This window comes from Penicillium oxalicum, chromosome V (assembly GCF_001723175.1).
Source record: "Penicillium oxalicum strain HP7-1 chromosome V, whole genome shotgun sequence".
Lineage (NCBI taxonomy): Eukaryota > Fungi > Ascomycota > Eurotiomycetes > Eurotiales > Aspergillaceae > Penicillium > Penicillium oxalicum.
The window spans coordinates 1,135,548-1,152,861 of NC_064654.1; the positions used below are offsets into that span (position 1 = coordinate 1,135,548).

The 17,314-nt window shown below is 51.6% G+C and overlaps 6 protein-coding genes across 6 annotated transcripts; 2 read left to right on the forward strand and 4 right to left on the reverse strand.

The window, feature by feature from the left end:
* Positions 1 to 2,979: 2,979 nt before the first annotated feature.
* On the forward strand, positions 2,980 to 3,962 carry POX_e06489 (uncharacterized protein; the record flags this gene model as incomplete). Its single annotated transcript, XM_050115310.1, has 2 exons — positions 2,980 to 3,074; positions 3,413 to 3,962. The coding sequence occupies 2 exons, from the start codon at positions 2,980 to 2,982 to the stop codon at positions 3,960 to 3,962; spliced, it is 645 nt and encodes a 214-aa protein (XP_049967770.1).
* A 622-nt stretch (positions 3,963 to 4,584) lies between these two features.
* Positions 4,585 to 5,181, reverse strand: POX_e06490 (uncharacterized protein; the record flags this gene model as incomplete). The annotated part of the gene is made up of 1 exon (XM_050115311.1): positions 4,585 to 5,181. The coding sequence occupies one exon, from the start codon at positions 5,179 to 5,181 to the stop codon at positions 4,585 to 4,587; it is 597 nt and encodes a 198-aa protein (XP_049967771.1).
* Positions 5,182 to 7,621: 2,440 nt separating this feature from the next.
* Positions 7,622 to 8,501, reverse strand: POX_e06491 (putative peptidoglycan-N-acetylglucosamine deacetylase; the record flags this gene model as incomplete). The annotated part of the gene is made up of 2 exons (XM_050115312.1): positions 7,622 to 8,000; positions 8,140 to 8,501. The coding sequence occupies 2 exons, from the start codon at positions 8,499 to 8,501 to the stop codon at positions 7,622 to 7,624; spliced, it is 741 nt and encodes a 246-aa protein (XP_049967772.1).
* A 601-nt stretch (positions 8,502 to 9,102) lies between these two features.
* POX_e06492 (uncharacterized protein) lies at positions 9,103 to 10,568 on the reverse strand (the record flags this gene model as incomplete). Its single annotated transcript, XM_050115313.1, has 3 exons — positions 9,103 to 9,469; positions 9,537 to 10,401; positions 10,505 to 10,568. The coding sequence occupies 3 exons, from the start codon at positions 10,566 to 10,568 to the stop codon at positions 9,103 to 9,105; spliced, it is 1,296 nt and encodes a 431-aa protein (XP_049967773.1).
* Positions 10,569 to 11,278: 710 nt separating this feature from the next.
* On the reverse strand, positions 11,279 to 13,085 carry POX_e06493 (Mitochondrial distribution and morphology protein 34-2; the record flags this gene model as incomplete). Its single annotated transcript, XM_050115314.1, has 2 exons — positions 11,279 to 12,656; positions 12,751 to 13,085. 2 exons carry the CDS (start codon positions 13,083 to 13,085, stop codon positions 11,279 to 11,281), a joined length of 1,713 nt encoding a protein of 570 aa, XP_049967774.1.
* A 2,004-nt stretch (positions 13,086 to 15,089) lies between these two features.
* Positions 15,090 to 17,150, forward strand: POX_e06494 (uncharacterized protein; the record flags this gene model as incomplete). The annotated part of the gene is made up of 2 exons (XM_050115315.1): positions 15,090 to 16,325; positions 16,386 to 17,150. The coding sequence occupies 2 exons, from the start codon at positions 15,090 to 15,092 to the stop codon at positions 17,148 to 17,150; spliced, it is 2,001 nt and encodes a 666-aa protein (XP_049967775.1).
* Positions 17,151 to 17,314: the final 164 nt, after the last annotated feature.

Genomic DNA, 17,314 nt, shown 5'->3' on the forward strand with positions numbered 1-17,314 from the left:
GGGGGTTGCTTGGGGGACTGATTGAAAGGAGGAGGAAGAGCAGGTGCTAATGATCGGTCTATGGGAGGTGAGGAATAAGATTGCTCGAAAGCGAAAGAAAGGGTGATATTCAGATGGTCAAAAATGGGGATAGAAGGTTGAGATGGATTCTGTTAAAATAGTAGAATTGGGATAGTTGACAGGGTAGCCGCAGATTTCCTTTGACCACAAAATAGCGCAACCCTCCAGTTCCGACGGTGTATCCGCATCGCAAGCACGGAGATGAGGTATTTTATCACCGGGGCCATCAGCTGCCATTCTGATCCGGTTGAATATGTTCGGATGGATTCGATATGATTCGTGCCCTCTTTGCGTGCCCGCATCGGTGCTCAGGTGGAAGTGGAACAAAGAGCCAAGAGGCACCCGCTGGAACCACTCGAACGGCCGAGTCAGCCGACACTCTCCTTGGCTACTTGGCCGGAAGAGCTTGTCTCTTGCTTACCCTCGAGAAGTCTCTCCGGGCGGCTAGCGGCTGGCGCTAGCTACAGTTGGACTGACAGGAGTCTTGGCCGGGCGCAGGAAACAATCGGTGTGCCCGGAGAAATAAAGAGAATCCTGCATTGCCGTATGACTCGCGCGATTTGGAAGCTGGAGAGAGTGGTGGAGGAATACATGGTACGCGCCTGGGTATGACGTGGTAGATAAGACTGTGATGGATTGGGTTTTTGATGGATGAGTTGTACGCATGGAAGGTGGATTTGACCCCTACTAGATTCATGGACAATATGACTACAGCTCAGATCTCACTTGAATAGAGGTCATAGACAATCCATTGCTCAATCAATGATTCGGAAAGTTAACCCATCAACTAGGATACCTTTCCAGAAGCTTTTCAATTCAAGCCTACATTACCCGATAGACCCCGTGTCCCGTCGCTTTGGAACTATGTAGTACACTAACACCTCGCAAACATCCTGTCGGGGCGCACGCTACGGGACTACTTAATCCTAGCATGCAGAGACGGCGGGAAAATAGATTAAAAAGCGCCATTTCCTCGACATTCTTCCAGCTCCAATCAGTATACATGGAGTTAACATGGAGAACAGGGGGTTCTCCTCTATCCTTTTCTTCCCCCCTCGTCTTCCACACCAAGTCCATTCATTTGCCAAGATCAGGAAGCTACTTGGATACTCCTCGCCACCAATTCCTCTGCTCTGTTGGAGTGTCTTGAGGCGGTCGCACTTAGGGCAAATCTCATGGTGTGTAGGTGACACTGTCGGCTTTGCCTGCCCATCAGATCATCTAGAGATAAGCGCCTCGATGCAGATACTTAGCCCCATTTCCGCCTGCCACCCTAGGTCTCTGGATGGAGATGTGGATCTAATGTAATCAGTACAAAATTGAAGTTACTCTACAGCAGGGATGCGGCATTTTCCAGCGGAACTTCCAAGCCTCATCTGGATGAGCCTAGAAGATGATCGAGCGCTTGACCTAGACGGGAAAGGTCAGTCTTATAGATATTGTGAGATTCGATTCATACGCCAATCTGTTGATACACGTTTTTTTGACGGATCAAAAGCACCGAGTGACCAGGACGGAATGGAGCTTGGACAACCGTTGACTGGGATGAGTATAACTCCCGACTTGTATAACGGTTATATAAGGTAGACTCACTACCAGGGAGTTCTTTGGTCCCCGTCTGATCGAGTACGTCTTTCGGAGCTCCTAGAAGGCATAGGAACAAAGGAGATACATCAATTTCACTAGTCACATACATCCTCTGTTGACTCCTACTTGAATTAAAGTCTATGTCAACCACAAGCCTGTGGAAATATCTGCAATTTACGTCCTCGTGGCAGGCGTGGCAGCGATCTGAACTTATCAGTGCCTGTCCGAACTGCTTCTATTCTTCGCCGGTCTCCATCATTCAAGGATTCCACTCCTGAACCAAGTCCGTACCAACATTGTACCTAATCACAGATTCAATAGATATTCACCCTGTTCAGATTAAACAACCCCGAAGAGTTTCTCCTACAGAAAAGAGAGAAAGAAAATAAGAATAAAAATAAAAGCCTCCCTCCCTCCATCCCTTCCATCGAGATTGAACCCCACGCGAAGAGATCAAAAACAGATACGACTTGCGCCGTCAAACCCCGTACGGAATCTACAGTCTCTTCATTCCCCGTCACTCCACATCCATCTGCCAAGCCATATTCTACGGGTTTCTGTGGTATGGAATTCCATGCACCCGAACGGCTCTTGAATAAAGAGTCGATTACGTTCATCGAAGAGGTAGGAGCTCCTGCGACTGCTCCCTCTGAAGCTTTTCATCTCTAGGTACACGCACTCTGCCCGCTTGTACCTTGGGTCACCTAAGTAAATCAAGTCTCACTCGACAGCACATTGATTCTACCGTACTACACTTCATACTGAGTACTCAACAGTGTCGAGTCAGCACTAAAAGTGTGCGGTGGAAGGTAGACTAGCTTTTGATTGTGACGGAAAACGGGGGAAAAAGCAGTGCACACACGTGGGGGAAAAAGAAAAAGGGCAAGTGGAAGCCATTTCTTGGATCCAAGGATCCAATCAAAATCGTTGGGGAAAGGTTTTTTTTTTCTTTTTTTCCCTCGCCCCACGATCCAGTTGGAACTCGAACTGTACAAAGCTTCATGGTAGCACAGAACGTATGCAGTACATTATGCATATTTAAATCTTACCTGTTCTGTTCCACCCGTCAAGGTTGTTTTGTTCCGCGTTGGATTCTTTCGAAAAGCTACGCCCTTCTTTTTTATTTGTTTTACATTTCACCTACGGAGGTATTCCGACATTTGTTCATATCTTACTTTGTTTTGATTTTTCCACCTGACAATTCATCTGCGGGTTAAATCTGCATACACACACATTATACCACCACAAAAAAAACAAGAGGAAAAAAGGAAAGAATCCAAAACTCAACGCTATATCGATCACGTCAACCAATCTCCACAAATCATACGTACAATGGAGACAGCACGTCTCCGACTCGAACCGATTGATTTGGCTCATCTAGAGGGCTTCCATGAGATCTGGTCAGATCCGGATACCACGCAATGGAGGTATGTCTCGCGAATCTACATGGATATGTTGTTTTTCTATCATCTTTCTCTCTCTCCTCTCTCTCTCTCTCTCTCTCTCTCTCTCTCTCTCTCTCTCTCTCTCTCTCTCTCTCTCTCTACCGCACACCTACATCAGATGCCCAGTGCCCAGGCTATCATCTGGACTTGACAAGAGTTGGAATGCCGGTATACGAATAGATGATGGACTGAAACGGTTGAAAATTACCTACTCCATCCCAGTTTTCCTGCCCGTGTACTCGACAGCCTCCGTAATCGCAGTCATCCATTGCTATGTACTGACTTAGTAACTAACCACCACCCGTGTGATCAATCTACAGCTCACGAGGCATCTCCCCCTCCATCGATGAAACCAAAATCCGAATGACCGGCATTCTACCCGACCCCGATCGACCAGGAATCATCAACTACGGCGTCTTTATCCGTTCACTTTCCCCATCCACCGACACATGTCCACCCAATACCAGCATCAGCACCAATCCAAATCCAAATCCAACTCCCACCCAACCCGCACATCATCCTCTTCCATCACAACCCACTCAAACCGCCCCCCTTGATCAAAAAGTCATCGGCATCATCGGCATCCACAACGACAACCCCGTTCCCGAACTCGGCTACTTATTCCATCCCAGCGCCTGGGGCCACGGCTACGCGACCGAGGCCGTGGCCGCTTTTATCCCGCACTACTTTGGCCTTCGGCCCGAGGCGCGCTGCATCGAGGCCAAAGTGGATACGCAGAATCGTGCGTCGATCCGCGTGTTGCAGAAGTCGGGCTTTGAGGAGGTGGAGACCTTGGTGGGAGGGGCGAGGGCGGAGTGGATGGTGCCAAGTGTGAGGGATTTGGTGGTTTTTCGGGTAAAGGCTGGATGAAGGTGAGGAGGTGTAGAGGAGGAGGAAGAAGGGTTGTCAAAGGGGGATTTTGGGGAGCGAGGCTGGAGAGTCAACTGTGAATGGTGGCCTGGAACATGTTTGATAGAGAGATGGGGGTTCAAAAAAGGTCTGGTCGTGCCAACGTGGGCTCTGGTTTTGGATGGTCGATAGATGGCATGTTTTACTTCAAATACCTGTACTTTCTACTCTCAAGGTCCCGAGGTACTAATGAGCTGCCCAAATATCATCTTCATCCATAGTAATTAAAGATTCTATAACGGGGCCACAGGTTGTGCAGTCAAACGGTTACCCAGCTCATAATACTGGAAGAATAAACCTGGAAGACGAACAGAAACCAGAAGAGAAGAAAGATAAAAAGATCATCGTGTATTTGTTCAAGGTTGATGGCATCAAGTATTCAGAAGAGATCATCTCACAGTAAAAAAAATAATAATAAAATAAAATTAAATAAAAAGGAAAAAACAGTTGGTGTATCACTTGAATCAGATTGATTTGGTTTTAAAAGAAAAACAAAAACAAAAGGGCCCGTTTTCTCCCTTTCCTCCCTTCGCCCCAGGACTTGGTCGTCATTCACCATGATCACTCGTCAGTGCCTGCTCCTCTACAGAGCAAGAGCCAGGCCCAAAATACCAGCAGCGCCCACCATGCTCATGGCCACCCCGCCAGTCGCAATGGGAGCACCGCCGGTCGAAGTCGCCGACGCATGAGCGGACGACACCGCGGCAGAGACCGCCGACGAAGCAGACGCCACGGCGGAGCTGACCTCGGCGTTGGCCGAAGAGACGGCACTGCTGACGGCCGCCGCAGCAGTGGACTCGGCCGCCGCGACCGCGGTCGCCATGCCAGTGACTGCCGTGGAGATGTCCGAGGCCATGGCCGCGGCGGTGGCGGTGGCCTCGGCGAAGTCGCTCAGCAGAGCGTTACCGGGAGAGGTGGCCCAGGCTTTGACACTGTCGGGCAGGGAGCTGTACCAGGCGGGCATCGTGCCAGCGGCCACCTCGGACATGACGGAGCTCTGGAAGGCAGGGTCCATCATGTCCTGGGCCCAGGAGACCGGAATGGCGGTCTCGAGGACGGTCAAGATGGAGTTAGGGATGGAGTCGAGAATTCCCATGTCATCGGAAGAGATGCTACCGGACTGGGGAGCTGCCAGTGCGGTGGCGGAGAAGAGAAGGGCAGCGAGGAACTTGGACTGCATGATGGAGACTGGAAAAAGGGGGGTAATGGAGAGTAGAAAGGTGGTAGAACAGAGTCGAATGGAGAACGACGTGGATTTTTGAAGAAGAACGAATGTATAGATTTGAAGAAGAGAGAGAGCGAGAGAGAGAGAGAGAGAGAGAGAGAGAGAGACAGAGAGAGCGTGAAACGACCAAATCGTCAAAACAAGTGAAAGGTGACGAGCTTAAATGAAAGGGCGAGAGAAGAGAATCATCATGGTCATAATCATGACCGGTGGGGCGTGAGGGAAAGCGCCTCAAAATTGGTGGAGAGACAAGAGAGGCGGTGCTCGTGTTGATCCCAAAGGGGAGAAGAGAGGCGTTTGAGACGAGAGCTTACCGAATCGGGTAAACAAGTGATGTGTCGGACTGTCGGACTGTCGAACTGTCGGCTTGTCGGAGGCACTGCCCCTGACTATTTTCAGACTCGCAGCTTGGCCGAGAGTCTAGAACCCTAACGGCACGAGAGTTCTGCCTACTTCTACTTGGCTGACAATATCCTGCACTCGTCCGAGAGACACTCTATAGACGATACTTTATTTAGTGTGAAATAGAGTAGTAATAAGCAATTGGGTCAACATAGGTATCTCTGGAGGAAATTATTATCCAGACCAAGATTTTTTATTTTGCTGTTGTTGGTCTGGTTTTTTAATTCCCCCAAGCTTGCCGATCACTCCTGTTTAGTCTCGGAAGATAAAACCGCTGCGACATCCCGTTCTGACCAACCGATTCGAGGCAGTGGAACAGTAACACTGGGGGGAAAAAAGACCAAACGAAAAGAAAGAAGAAAACAAAAAACTCTATTCTGCAAGGCCCAAAAACTTGAGGGACTGACACGGAGTCGCCAGTCGCGAGTCTCCAAGTGCGCTCCCCAGTCTGAACGAGGACCATCGGCGGCTGAAGTGGATCAACTGGACAGCTGAAGGGCCTTTCTTCCCTCCCTTGACGCCTAAAACATACCGCCACCGGTAGTCTCATCATACGAAAAGAAAAAGGAAAGGAGAGAAGTGGTGAGATGAGCCATCCAATGAACAGCTTCTGTAGATCCAAGCCTCGTGGACTCTGGTCCTATGACCGCAGGCCGTGGCACGGGTTGCTAACTGGCGAAATTGCAAGTGTGGAAATTACGGCCAATGAACTTCGTGGGTGAAACGGACTTGACCGTGTGGTCTGGTGAAGGGGTTGAGATTCCGACGCAGGTACATGCTGTAAATAGTAAGACTCCAGTACCAGACAGCCTTTCCACACCGCTCAGAGTACTTGCAGGGTAAATGCCTCTCATGATCACTTGGGTGGTCAAATACTGACAAAGCTTCCTCGAATCCGGATGAGTGACTGTCGATAATATACCTGTCTGAGTAACACATCGCCATGAGGCTCCATTGCCGATCTCCGATCTCCGCTCATCGTACCGGCACGTCTCAAAGATTCAAGCCACTGCGCTCAACTGTTAGACTCTGACTCTTGACTCCTGCCGGAGATTGATCAACCAGCTTCAACCGTCTTTGTCGAGTCAGCACTAATGCCCGGAGAAAGTATGACGACGCATCAACTCTGGAATGCACAGTCCATTCGGAAAAAAAATCAATCAAGTCTTCATGAATTGGAAACCATGTACCTGCGCCTGGAATACTAGCTACTAGCTACTTCTATGTTCATAGATGCATGACCTTGGCAAGAGCACCAGTGAGCCTATTCCCAGCCGAGACCAGCATCGCGCGTATATTCGATAGCTATCCATTCAGTACACGCCCACCACACCCGGACAGGGATCATCATCCATATTGATCCATTTCAAACCCGCGCAGTTACTACCTGGTACCTGACTTTGATGACTTCATCGCACAGTCCGATTAGTAGAATACCGCAAACCCCAACCTGAACGCCATCTCAGTTCCCTTTCTCAATCTAAGAAACCCACCGTGCTCCATCCTCTGTTTCTCAGTAGATCCCATTCATTTAGGTAGAACACCCGAATCCCTCCACCGAGTAGGACTCGTGCAGAAACAATAACCTTCACCTTCCGAATTTCACAGAGGGAAAATCAGGAAAAGTGGCTATTTCTCTGCCCTTTCGACAATTCCATCTACTACCGAGGAGGGATCCAAAAAGCGACAACTCTGCTCCATTTCTAAGAATAGGGAATCTCATAACAATAATCACACCACTCAGCCCAACTCCGATCCCGTTCGAAACTGTACCAAACTCTCACCGGACGAGTACCTCACGACTTGCGACATTCAACCGTGATTCAATCTCCCACGCCTGGACACGAACCCACTCAACGCTCTCTGTACCAAAGCTCCCGCGGATGACCCAGGCATTCACCAATAGTGACGGCTAAACACGGAAAAAGCGCGAGAAGGACAAAAAATCATTAGCATCAATCTCATCGAACCAAAGAGAATCTCCACGTCGGAATCAAATTCTCTTACCATGTAATTTCCGCCTCTTCACCTCCTGAATCATGTCCCCCACCAACTTCTCTGCCGTATACTTTTGCGAATCGTGCGCAAGCAGAATACTCCCACCCTGCTTCAATCCCTCGCGGAACATCTCCAAACTCCGCCCCGTTCGATCGGAAGCATCGTTCGTCTTGTCGTCGGTGAAAATACTCGCGCCGATGACGTGATACTGCAGATCTGCCATGGCGGAGAGCACGAGGTCGTTCACGTGCAGCCAGGGGGTCCGCGTATACGTTGGGATGAAACCAAGGATGTCTGAGAAGGCCTGCTCCAAGTGATACATCTCTGAGAGGATGGTCTGATAGGGCACAGTGGTGAGGTTGAGATGGCTCCATCTGCGAGAATGGTCAGTATTGTCACAAGAGGCAAACAGGAAGAGTAAGGAGAAAAGAATAAGAAAAAAGGAAAGAAATAAAAGGCCTCAAGAATGATATGTTTGTGCCAAAGACAAAAGGAGGAACGGGAAGCCCGTACGAGTGAGATCCAATCTGGTGTCCTTCTGCCAAAGTCCGATTCATCACATGAGAATAGTCGTAGATATTTCCCTTCCAGTCACCATTGAGAAAGAACGTTGCGTGCACGTCGGCCTCGGCGAACAGATCGAGGACGTGCTCTGTGTAGATGTAGGGGCCATCGTCAAAGGCTAGGGCGATTGTTCCGGAGACGATGCAGCGATCAATGACCTTGCCGTAGGGAAGTTGGGTTTCCCTGCGGGTAGGCAGAGGTCGTGCAGTAAGAATGGATTGTGGTGACGGAGCTATGGAAAGGATGGGGACCGCAGAGGATAGCGTTGCCGCGGAGGTGATGGCGAGAAATGAGATGAGGAAGTGCTGCATGGTCGAGGATTGGTTGATGTACGAATATGTGGAATCGAATGCTGGGACGGAAGGAAATGAGCTAAGACTTGAGGATGGAGTCGGAGCGTGTTGTAGAGATGGACACGGTTGGCTACGGTGAGAGAGGTGGCCGTACATCACGACCAGAGTACTGTGTAATGGAAATGGCAAGGCAAGTACGGGCTTTTCAGCGTCTGGAAGGAACTGTCTGCAAGGAGAAACTTCTTTCCTGTGAGGTGACAGACCAAAAGTTCCGGAAAAGAGCATTGTTGAGACGTTATCATGTTCGATTAGCATTTCCACCCCGAGGGAGTGTTGTATCAAAAACGCATAGCCACCCTATCTCTTCAAAAAAAAAAGGAATATAAAATACACCCACAGCAATACAAAGGTCTCCAAAGACCATGGCCAGAGCAAATCACTTCTCGCCGCCTGTTTTTGCCTTTCGTCAACCAGTGAAGTGCCCGGAAAAAGAAGCTAATGAAAATTCTCCACCAACCGTGCGTCCTCCCGCGTCTTTCTTGCAGTGGCGGTCATCCTCCTTCTCTTGTTCTCGAACCGTGCTCATCAGTTCTCGTCGGAGCTTGGGCGCGGGCCGAGTCTAGCCCTTGCGCGTGTGCTTCTTCATGGACTTGCGCTGCTCCTTCTGACTTTCTCGGTCAAGGTACTTGCGCTGCTCTTCGGCAGTCATTCCACGGAGCAGACGTTCGCGCTCCTCCTTCTTGATCTTCTCCGCGGCCAGCTTACGCTCCTCGGCCTTCTCTTCCTCTTCGGCACGACGGAGCTTCTTGATCTCTTCATCGCGAACGCTTCGGATCTTGCGCATCACCTCCGGGCGCCAGTGAGCCACAGCGACAAGCTTGTCAGCGAACCGCAGGAACTGGTTGAACAGCGGAAGAGTCGATGAGTAATCAGAGGTGAGGTTGACGGAGAGCTGAACGCGCTTCTTGGGGATGGTCTCGTTGATCCTGTGCAACATACTTGATCAGCAACTGGAGTGTCAGAAATTGCGCGCGACACATGAGAAGTTCTTACTTGAGGGGCTTATCCACGGGCTGATCGGTCACAATCAAAAACTCAAAGTTGTTTCCAGCCTGCTCAATAGCCTGAATCAGGTCGGGAGTGAGCAGCGCCTCGGTGATCTCAGCGCTCTCGCTCATGACGGTGACCCATGAAGGAAGCTTGGAGTGGTCCTTGGAGAAAGTGATGGAAGCGTCGTAACGGTCAGTGCGGAACTTGCGCATGTGACTCTTGTGCACCACGGCCCAGATGAAGCCATCATAGGTCGAATTGGAAACCTTGACAGACGAAGTGTCCTTGCCAAGAACGGGCACCAGGTCCTTCTCCTTGCCATCGAAGGCGTACATGAGGGCCTCGTACTTCTCGGCGGGAGCCTCCCAGCTCTCGAAAAAGAAGCTGAAGACGTACTCCATAATATAGGTGATAGGGTTGTACCGCTTGGGCATGGTCAGAGCGACATCCACAAAGGCGACATTCTGACGACCAGTCGCGTAGGCGGCGAACTCATGGCCAGACTTCTCCTTCAGCAGCTTCTCTGGGTTGGACAGCTCCACGGTGATCTCATCGGGAGCTGATCGGGAAATGCCATCGAAGCCGACGACAGCAAATTCCTTCTGCAGAGCCGGAATATGCGCTTTGGCCCAATCGCGAGCGCGGCGACGGTTGGCGCGAGTACCCCACAGATGGAACAGCACGACCACTAGGATAAACGGCATGATCAGAGCCTCCTGCATGAAGTCGCTCGGCGAAGTGCGCTCCCAGACCCGATACCATTTTGTGTATGGCGTGGCACCTTGCGTGTTCAGTGCTGGGATGGTCGTCGTGTCGGCGACCAGCGACGCGGGTGATGGATTCGGAGCCTCAACAAAGTCGGCAAAGTCTAAAGAGAGAGAAGAAGCCGGTGTTAAAAGGACTGGAATTGATCGACAGTGGCCTGGGTCATTCCAATTGATGGACGATGTCACCGGTTCGAAGGCACTTACCATCATCTGCATTGGCAGCTCCCGACGGCTGAGAGCCGAACACGTTCTTGAAGACACCTGCCATTGTTGCAAGTTGAGACCACACGAGGACAAGATGGAAAGGAAAGGAGGTGTGGGAAGAAACGGAGTGCGGAGCTGGAAGCTGGGCTGTTAGCGGCCCCCACGAAATCCCCGGGGTGGGCAGTTTTACGCGGCTGCTTGCGAACTGGCGAACCGGGCGTCAACAGCCACCGGCACCTCGGCCAGCTCGATCACGGGACCGGCTTTTTGCACACCAAAAAAGGAGAAGTAGTGAACCCATCCGATTCATCTCACACCGGAAGCGAAAACAAAACAAAAAAAGGTCCTTACAATCTAAAGCAATGATAGCCAGAATATCAAGGAGAGGGAGATTCCAATTGTTCCATTTCCAAATTCACTGTCCGTGTATGACCAAGCTTCAGCCCCAAATCCAGCGACTAATCCGAAATCCACTGGTGGTATCCCGCAAAAACGCACGCAAAAAGGACAATGAAAAACACACACAGGGAAAAGAGATCCCATAAAACGCCAAGAAGATCCGAAAGGGCCCCAAAACATTTTGATACAATTCTTTTTGGTACATGCCGCTGAAACAACGCGAGAGAAAAAGAAAGTGAAGCAGCGGGGGGCAGCCGATACTGCCGAAATTACAAAAGTTCAAGTCGTAGCGGGCATTAAAATCCTCGAGGCTTGCTCGAGAAAAAAGAAGAATAGACCATCAAAGGGAGCGGCGAGGCCACTGCCCTCGACAAATCAATGACCATACGCCGGAGGCGGAGAGTCGTCTTGGGAACGAGCCCAAAAGTTGCTGCAGGGATTGCCCGTCATGAGCTTCTCTTCGCGCATACGACGGGCGATTTCGCCAGCGAGGCGTTCGACCAAGAGTTGATCCACAGAGCTACCAGTGGGCTTTTCGTCCTGGCTCAAGTGAAGCATGGTAGAGGGTAGTGGTGGCCGGGCTGCAGCCGATGAGGCCCCCGCCTCGGCCTTTTCGTTGAAATGCACAGCAGTTGTCGTAGTGCCACGAGGGGTAGCCTCCACATCATTGGCTCTCGACGGACGAATAGTCTCGACGGAGTAGGAAGGTTCTTCGCTCTGCGCGGTCAAGGTAGTGCGACGCAGGCTCGGGCGGGAGATGCTTGATCGGTATCGCTCCGGGATCATCGGTAGGTGAGAGTCGGTCTCGGGAGACAGAGGGGGCGTCACAGGATCGTCGGGCTGTTCGTTCACCATTGGCAGGGGCGCGGAGTAAATGGATGGTGGGCCAGTGGATTCGGTCATGGTACCGTCGTCGCTCACGCTCATGGCGTCGTCAGTCGTCTTGGGGCGTCGCAAATCGACCACTCGCTTCTTCCGCTTCCTGGCATGAGCCTTCGAATGGCGTCCAGTTCCTAGACTCAACCCGTAGCTGTTGAATGAGTGAGTCGACGACAGGGTGGGACGAGTCTGAGAAGAAATGACACTGGATGTCTCGTGGACTGATGACGCCATGCTGCCAATTTGCGAGTGAACACGGGAGAGGGTCGGGCTGCGGGGAGACGCAATGCTAGCAGCGGCATCGCTGGAGTCGACCGGCGCTGTCCACGCACGGTAGACGACTTCCTGGATGGAGGGAGTGAATAGGGAGAGTGTGCGCTGCGAATCGGTCAGGGCCGCGAGACGGAGGAGGTTCTTTTGCGAAAACAAGTGATGAGTCTCCACCGCGGAATCCAGCGATAAGGATGCGATCTCGGATTCATTCAGCGCATGCCCCATGGCATCGACGGGGTCCTGTGGTGGGCTAGCCAGAGGGTCCTGACCGGGGCCTTCACTGGCGGAATCCGGTTTTGAAGTCTCCGCGTTGGTCTCTTCTCCGGTACGGTATTCCGGGACCCATAGACGGAGAGATAGCCGGTGAATAATGGCGGGCAGCTCGTCCATGAACAAGATGCGGAGTTGAGCTTCGATTTCCTTTTGGAGGAAGTCGCGCACGAAGGGAATGGAGTCGAAGGTGGACGAGACCTTGAGCGATTCCAGTGGATCATTCCGGAAGACGACGGTGATACCTTTTTGCTTTGAAAACACCAAAATGACGAATCCCGATAGTTTGAAGTCGGACAGAGTGATTTGGAGAGGAATCGTGAGCGGAGTTCTGTGCACGAGTCAAAAGGGTTCATCAGTCAGGAGTCCGAACATGGCGACCAGATCTGCGCTGGATATCGTCTGTGGCGGGTGGGAAAACGTACGCTGCTGCCAGAGGTTTGGGAGATGCGAATGACGGTCGGGTTAAGAGGTAAGTATTCAGCGGGTTGGCTTGCACACGCGTTTTGAGGGTCAAGAAAGCGTCGCCCGAGTAAGACATCTTGAAGATACCACGAAAGCGATCTTCGGCCAAGTCTCCAATCTCCAAGATCTCCAGGTCGGGAGGCATCGAGCCCAGGTTGAGTTCCGTGACGATAATGTCATCGACGATGATGGGCGGCTTGGGAGACTTATTCAGAGCGGCTGTGAGAAGATCCTGAGCGCGAGTGTAAAAGCCCGCGTCCGCCATTAATGGCGACCAGTTGAAGTTGAACGCCATGCCCGCGCATTGAGAGAGCGGACCGATCGGGGAGAGAGGCACGGTAGAGAGACGAGAGGAAGGATATGGAGCTTGTCGAGAGGCAACCACCGAGTAAAGCGAGTAAAGCACAGTGATGCGAGAAGTGAGGGTGTGGAGGCAAAGTGCCAGAGGGAAAGCGACCGGGCAGTGTGAGTGTGAACCGCCGGGGGATCAGGGCAGCTGTGGAACTGAAAGAAGGAAAAAAGGAAAAAAAAAAAAGGGTCGCCCTCTCCCGAGGCTGAGCCAAACGGAGAGAGTCTCAGTCACAGGGCCCTCGCGTGCCCCGACCACACGCGGTCATTCCACCTTGAACTCTCTACGATTCATCCCCTTCGAGCCACCACGGTTGTCACAGTCTTTTTCTCATGGGAGTTTTCATTTGCACGCCAATATTCGAGCGCCGACTCTCATCTGTAAGTATTGTCTCTGTCGATTTTCATGGACGATGGCCGCGCCCGGATCCTCTCCGAACGTAAGCATAGAGTACGTCACTCCTCTCGAACTTTTGAGCAAGCGGCCCACACTTTCCGATCAGCCCCGAAAGTCTTGTCCACTGGGATATCGATCAGGGCTGTTCCATGATCGCTCTACGGGGTTCGGGTGCCTACGATGTATTCCCAGAAGCATCACTAGTGTCTGGAACGGGTCCGCTTCAAGTGCTGGGCCAGGGACACGATGATATCTGATCCTGCGAGGACGATTGGAACTCCTGAACGAGGCTCGAAACAAAAAGATCCCGAAAAGCTCGTGCAACGCGGTTCAAAGCGGGTCAAGAAGGGTCAAGAAGGGTCAAGAGCCGTGCCGATCGGGGATTATCGTGGACGGCGAGCACCTTCTTGAGACTTGAGGGTAGGAAAGCCCTGGGCGTAGAGGTCTGGCCCACCCGGGAGAGTCGGACACCAGTGAGAGCAAAATCATTTCAAGCCGAAGATCGTGTCTTTGCCGCGGGGCCCCCAGAAGTTTTTCTCTATGGCTGTGCCACGATGCGTTGTTCTCCATAGTGGCATAGTGGAGTGTTGGAGGAGGCAAATGCACTCCCGACCGAAACTATATGCAGTACGACGCACGTCTTGCGACGATCCTTTGCTGCATCGCTGATGGGCTCCAGGTGATGACGCTCTCAGGAGGAAAGCCGAGGGAGGGTGATGGTTTCACACTACTCGTTCTGCTCTGGACATCACGGATGAGAGTAGGCATCCGAGCACTCGGCATTCATGATTGGACCAGCGATGTACATACAGACGACTGCAGTCTCTCTACATTTCGGTACTCAACGCGTGAGCCGTGCGACCGAGTCTGACACGCGACCCTTTCCGATCGCAGCTCAAGCTGGAAAGCCGATAGCGACGGTTTTGTGTGGAACAGGTACCTGCTCGTCATTCGCAAAGTTGGACGGCACTCGTCGGAGCAGCGGATTACGTAGCTCGAGATCCCCGTCATCGTTGAAGGGTCGGCTGCTTTCCAAGAGCGGAACGCGTCTGGATGGAAGGAAAGCACGTGAGCGGCCAGATCTGTCTGCATGTGAATACAGTAGTGGAAACTGGGAAGTGTATAGCGCCTCACTGCCCACGCGTGGAAATCATTGATCATTATACAGTGAGTATGGGTACTACTGGTCTACTATTAGGTACCTGCTACAGTATCGACTCAGCGAGACCTCTCATGTTAAATAGAAAGGCTGACTGGGCATGCACTGCTCTCGTACTATTCACATGTCAAAACTTTCTTGCCGTCGTGTCAGAGACCTGATTGGATCACACAGCTGAGCGCACCGGCAGTTGTACAATCGAAACAAAGTTTGGTCACGTGATATATTCTAGAGCTCTACCAAGGCAACAGGGCGCTAGGCCATTTACGGGTAAAAGTCAATACGGCAAGAGCGCTGGGTATTCACGGTTTGATTCTTTTTGGAACGACTCTATACCAACCTCGCCATTTGACTTCCCAGCCAACCGAGCCCAAGCATCTTGACTTACACACTCTATGATCATCTCCTCTGGGTTGTCGATCATGTCCTCTAGGCCATCATCGCCCCCATTGGGTCACGCGACAATCGTGGAGGCTCGAAAGCCCTCTACCAGAACAGTCGCACATCGCAAAGTATACGGCAAGCGACGAACCAATGCAGCAAGGGCAGTGTTGGAAGATAATGGTCAAATCGACCGTAGGGAGGGCTCTGGAGACGCCGAGGTGTCGGTCGAGACTCTTCAGGCGAAGCTTGCCAAAGTGACAATCCACGAACAGCCAGCCCCAGAACGGCACGTCCGCCAGTCCGACAAGAAGGAAACCCCCACGCAACCTACGCGGAGAAAGACGGAAGCCTCTCCAACACAATATAAAGAGGATATCGTGTCCAAAAAATCAACGGTTCTGTCCAAGTCCACCCGCGACTTCCCATCCGCAGATCAGCAGCGAAGACCGGAAGGTTACGACGTGATGGTCGAAGTTCGAGTCTCGGAACATGAGACAAGTACTAAAAGCGACGAGGTGAAACAGCAACAGCGAGACCGTTCCGCTGCTCACACAAACTCGCCGCGAAGGAAGAAGCCATCAACGACTGGCCGAAGGATATCCGGGTTGGTTCACGATACCAAAGTCAACGCTTACGTTCGTCCCATTCTTAAGGAAGCTCTATCCCCGATTGCGTCTCAAGGTGTCCAAAATTTCAGCTCCTGGGCGTCGCGCTCGGCCAAAATGTTCGATGTGGTCAAACTTGCCGAGGGCTCCTACGGTGAGGTCTACAAGCTCCATCTGCGAGATCAAGACTCTCGTCCACCCGTTTCCAAGTCAAAATTAGCGAGACTTCGAGCCTATGGGGATGGCGTTTTCAAGGTCGTTCCGCTCTGCGCACCGCGAGGACCGGGCTCAAAGAAATATACGTCTGTTGAGGAGATCGTGTCCGAGGTGAAGTTGTTAAAGTACCTGGACCCGATCCCCGGATTTGCACGATTTAGGGAAATTCACGTCGTTCAGGGTCGCTTTCCTGATTTATTTCAACGCGCATGGGATCATTACAAGGAGACGAGTAATGACTGCTGGAACCCCGATCCTTCGAACAGGAGAGCCTTCCCTGAAACGCAGCTGTGGGCGATCATTGAGATGGACGATGCAGGACACGAACTTGAAAAGTTTTCGTGGTGTTCGATTTTCCAAATCTATGATATTTTCTGGGGAGTGGCGATGGCACTGGCGCGTGCTGAGGAGTATGCGATGTTTGAGGTAAGCCGGAGAGAAAAGGGTGTGGATGCCCACGGCGGTCGAGTATTGACTTGTCACTAGCACCGCGATCTCCATCTGGGCAACGTGTGCATTCGTTCCAATCGAGCAGATGGCAGTATGGATCCTCCCACCGATCTTGAAGTAGTGCGGCAACGCTCGGCCAGTGGCTTCGGCTATAGCTCTTTGGAAACAACAATCATCGACTACTCACTCTCCCGGGCTGACCTGCAAATTTCAGATCCTGCCAACAATGTCGGAAGCATGGTGGAGATCGCCTCGTCTGACTTGGACAAAAGGCAAATTTTCGACGCCGTTGGCGAGGATGAGGATGAAGTGCTCCTGAGAGATACATATAGGTACATGCGCAACACCATGTATACTGGTACCCCGCTATCGACAGAGAAAGTCCCCGACGTGCCCGGTATTTGGGCAGAGTATGTGCCACGGACAAATCTCGTCTGGCTTGTTTTCTTGCTCAAGAATCTCCTGAAGAATCGCCAGCCTGAATCGGCTCATGTGCCCGCCTTACAACAGCGAACAGCTCTGGCCCCTCGTTCTCTGAACCGGAGCCTTTCGAGTTCCGGATCAACGGAGGCAGAGTCTGTGAAGAAAAAGACCGAGGCCAAGAGCGTCTCTATCAAGGAATCTCACTTGAAGGACGTGCATGCTCGAGTCTTAAAACTCAAACAGACTCTTGAAAAAAGGCTGGAAAGTGTTCTTGATCTGCTGGACCTCAAACACGGACACGACGACATGTGTTGTGCTGCAGACTTGGTGGCCTACGCGATGGACTCGAAATGGTTAGTAGAGGAGGATTTCTTTTGAGACTGCTCGCAGTGCATTTTGACCGGGGTTGGGACGGAGTCCTTTGTTCTTATCTGAGCGGCATTCCCAGGTGTTTGGTGGTCTCCCGGCATTGTTTTTCTCTCTTTTTTTTCCCCCGATATACATCCCTTTTTCAGTTTAGTAGATTGATTTTGCATGTTCGT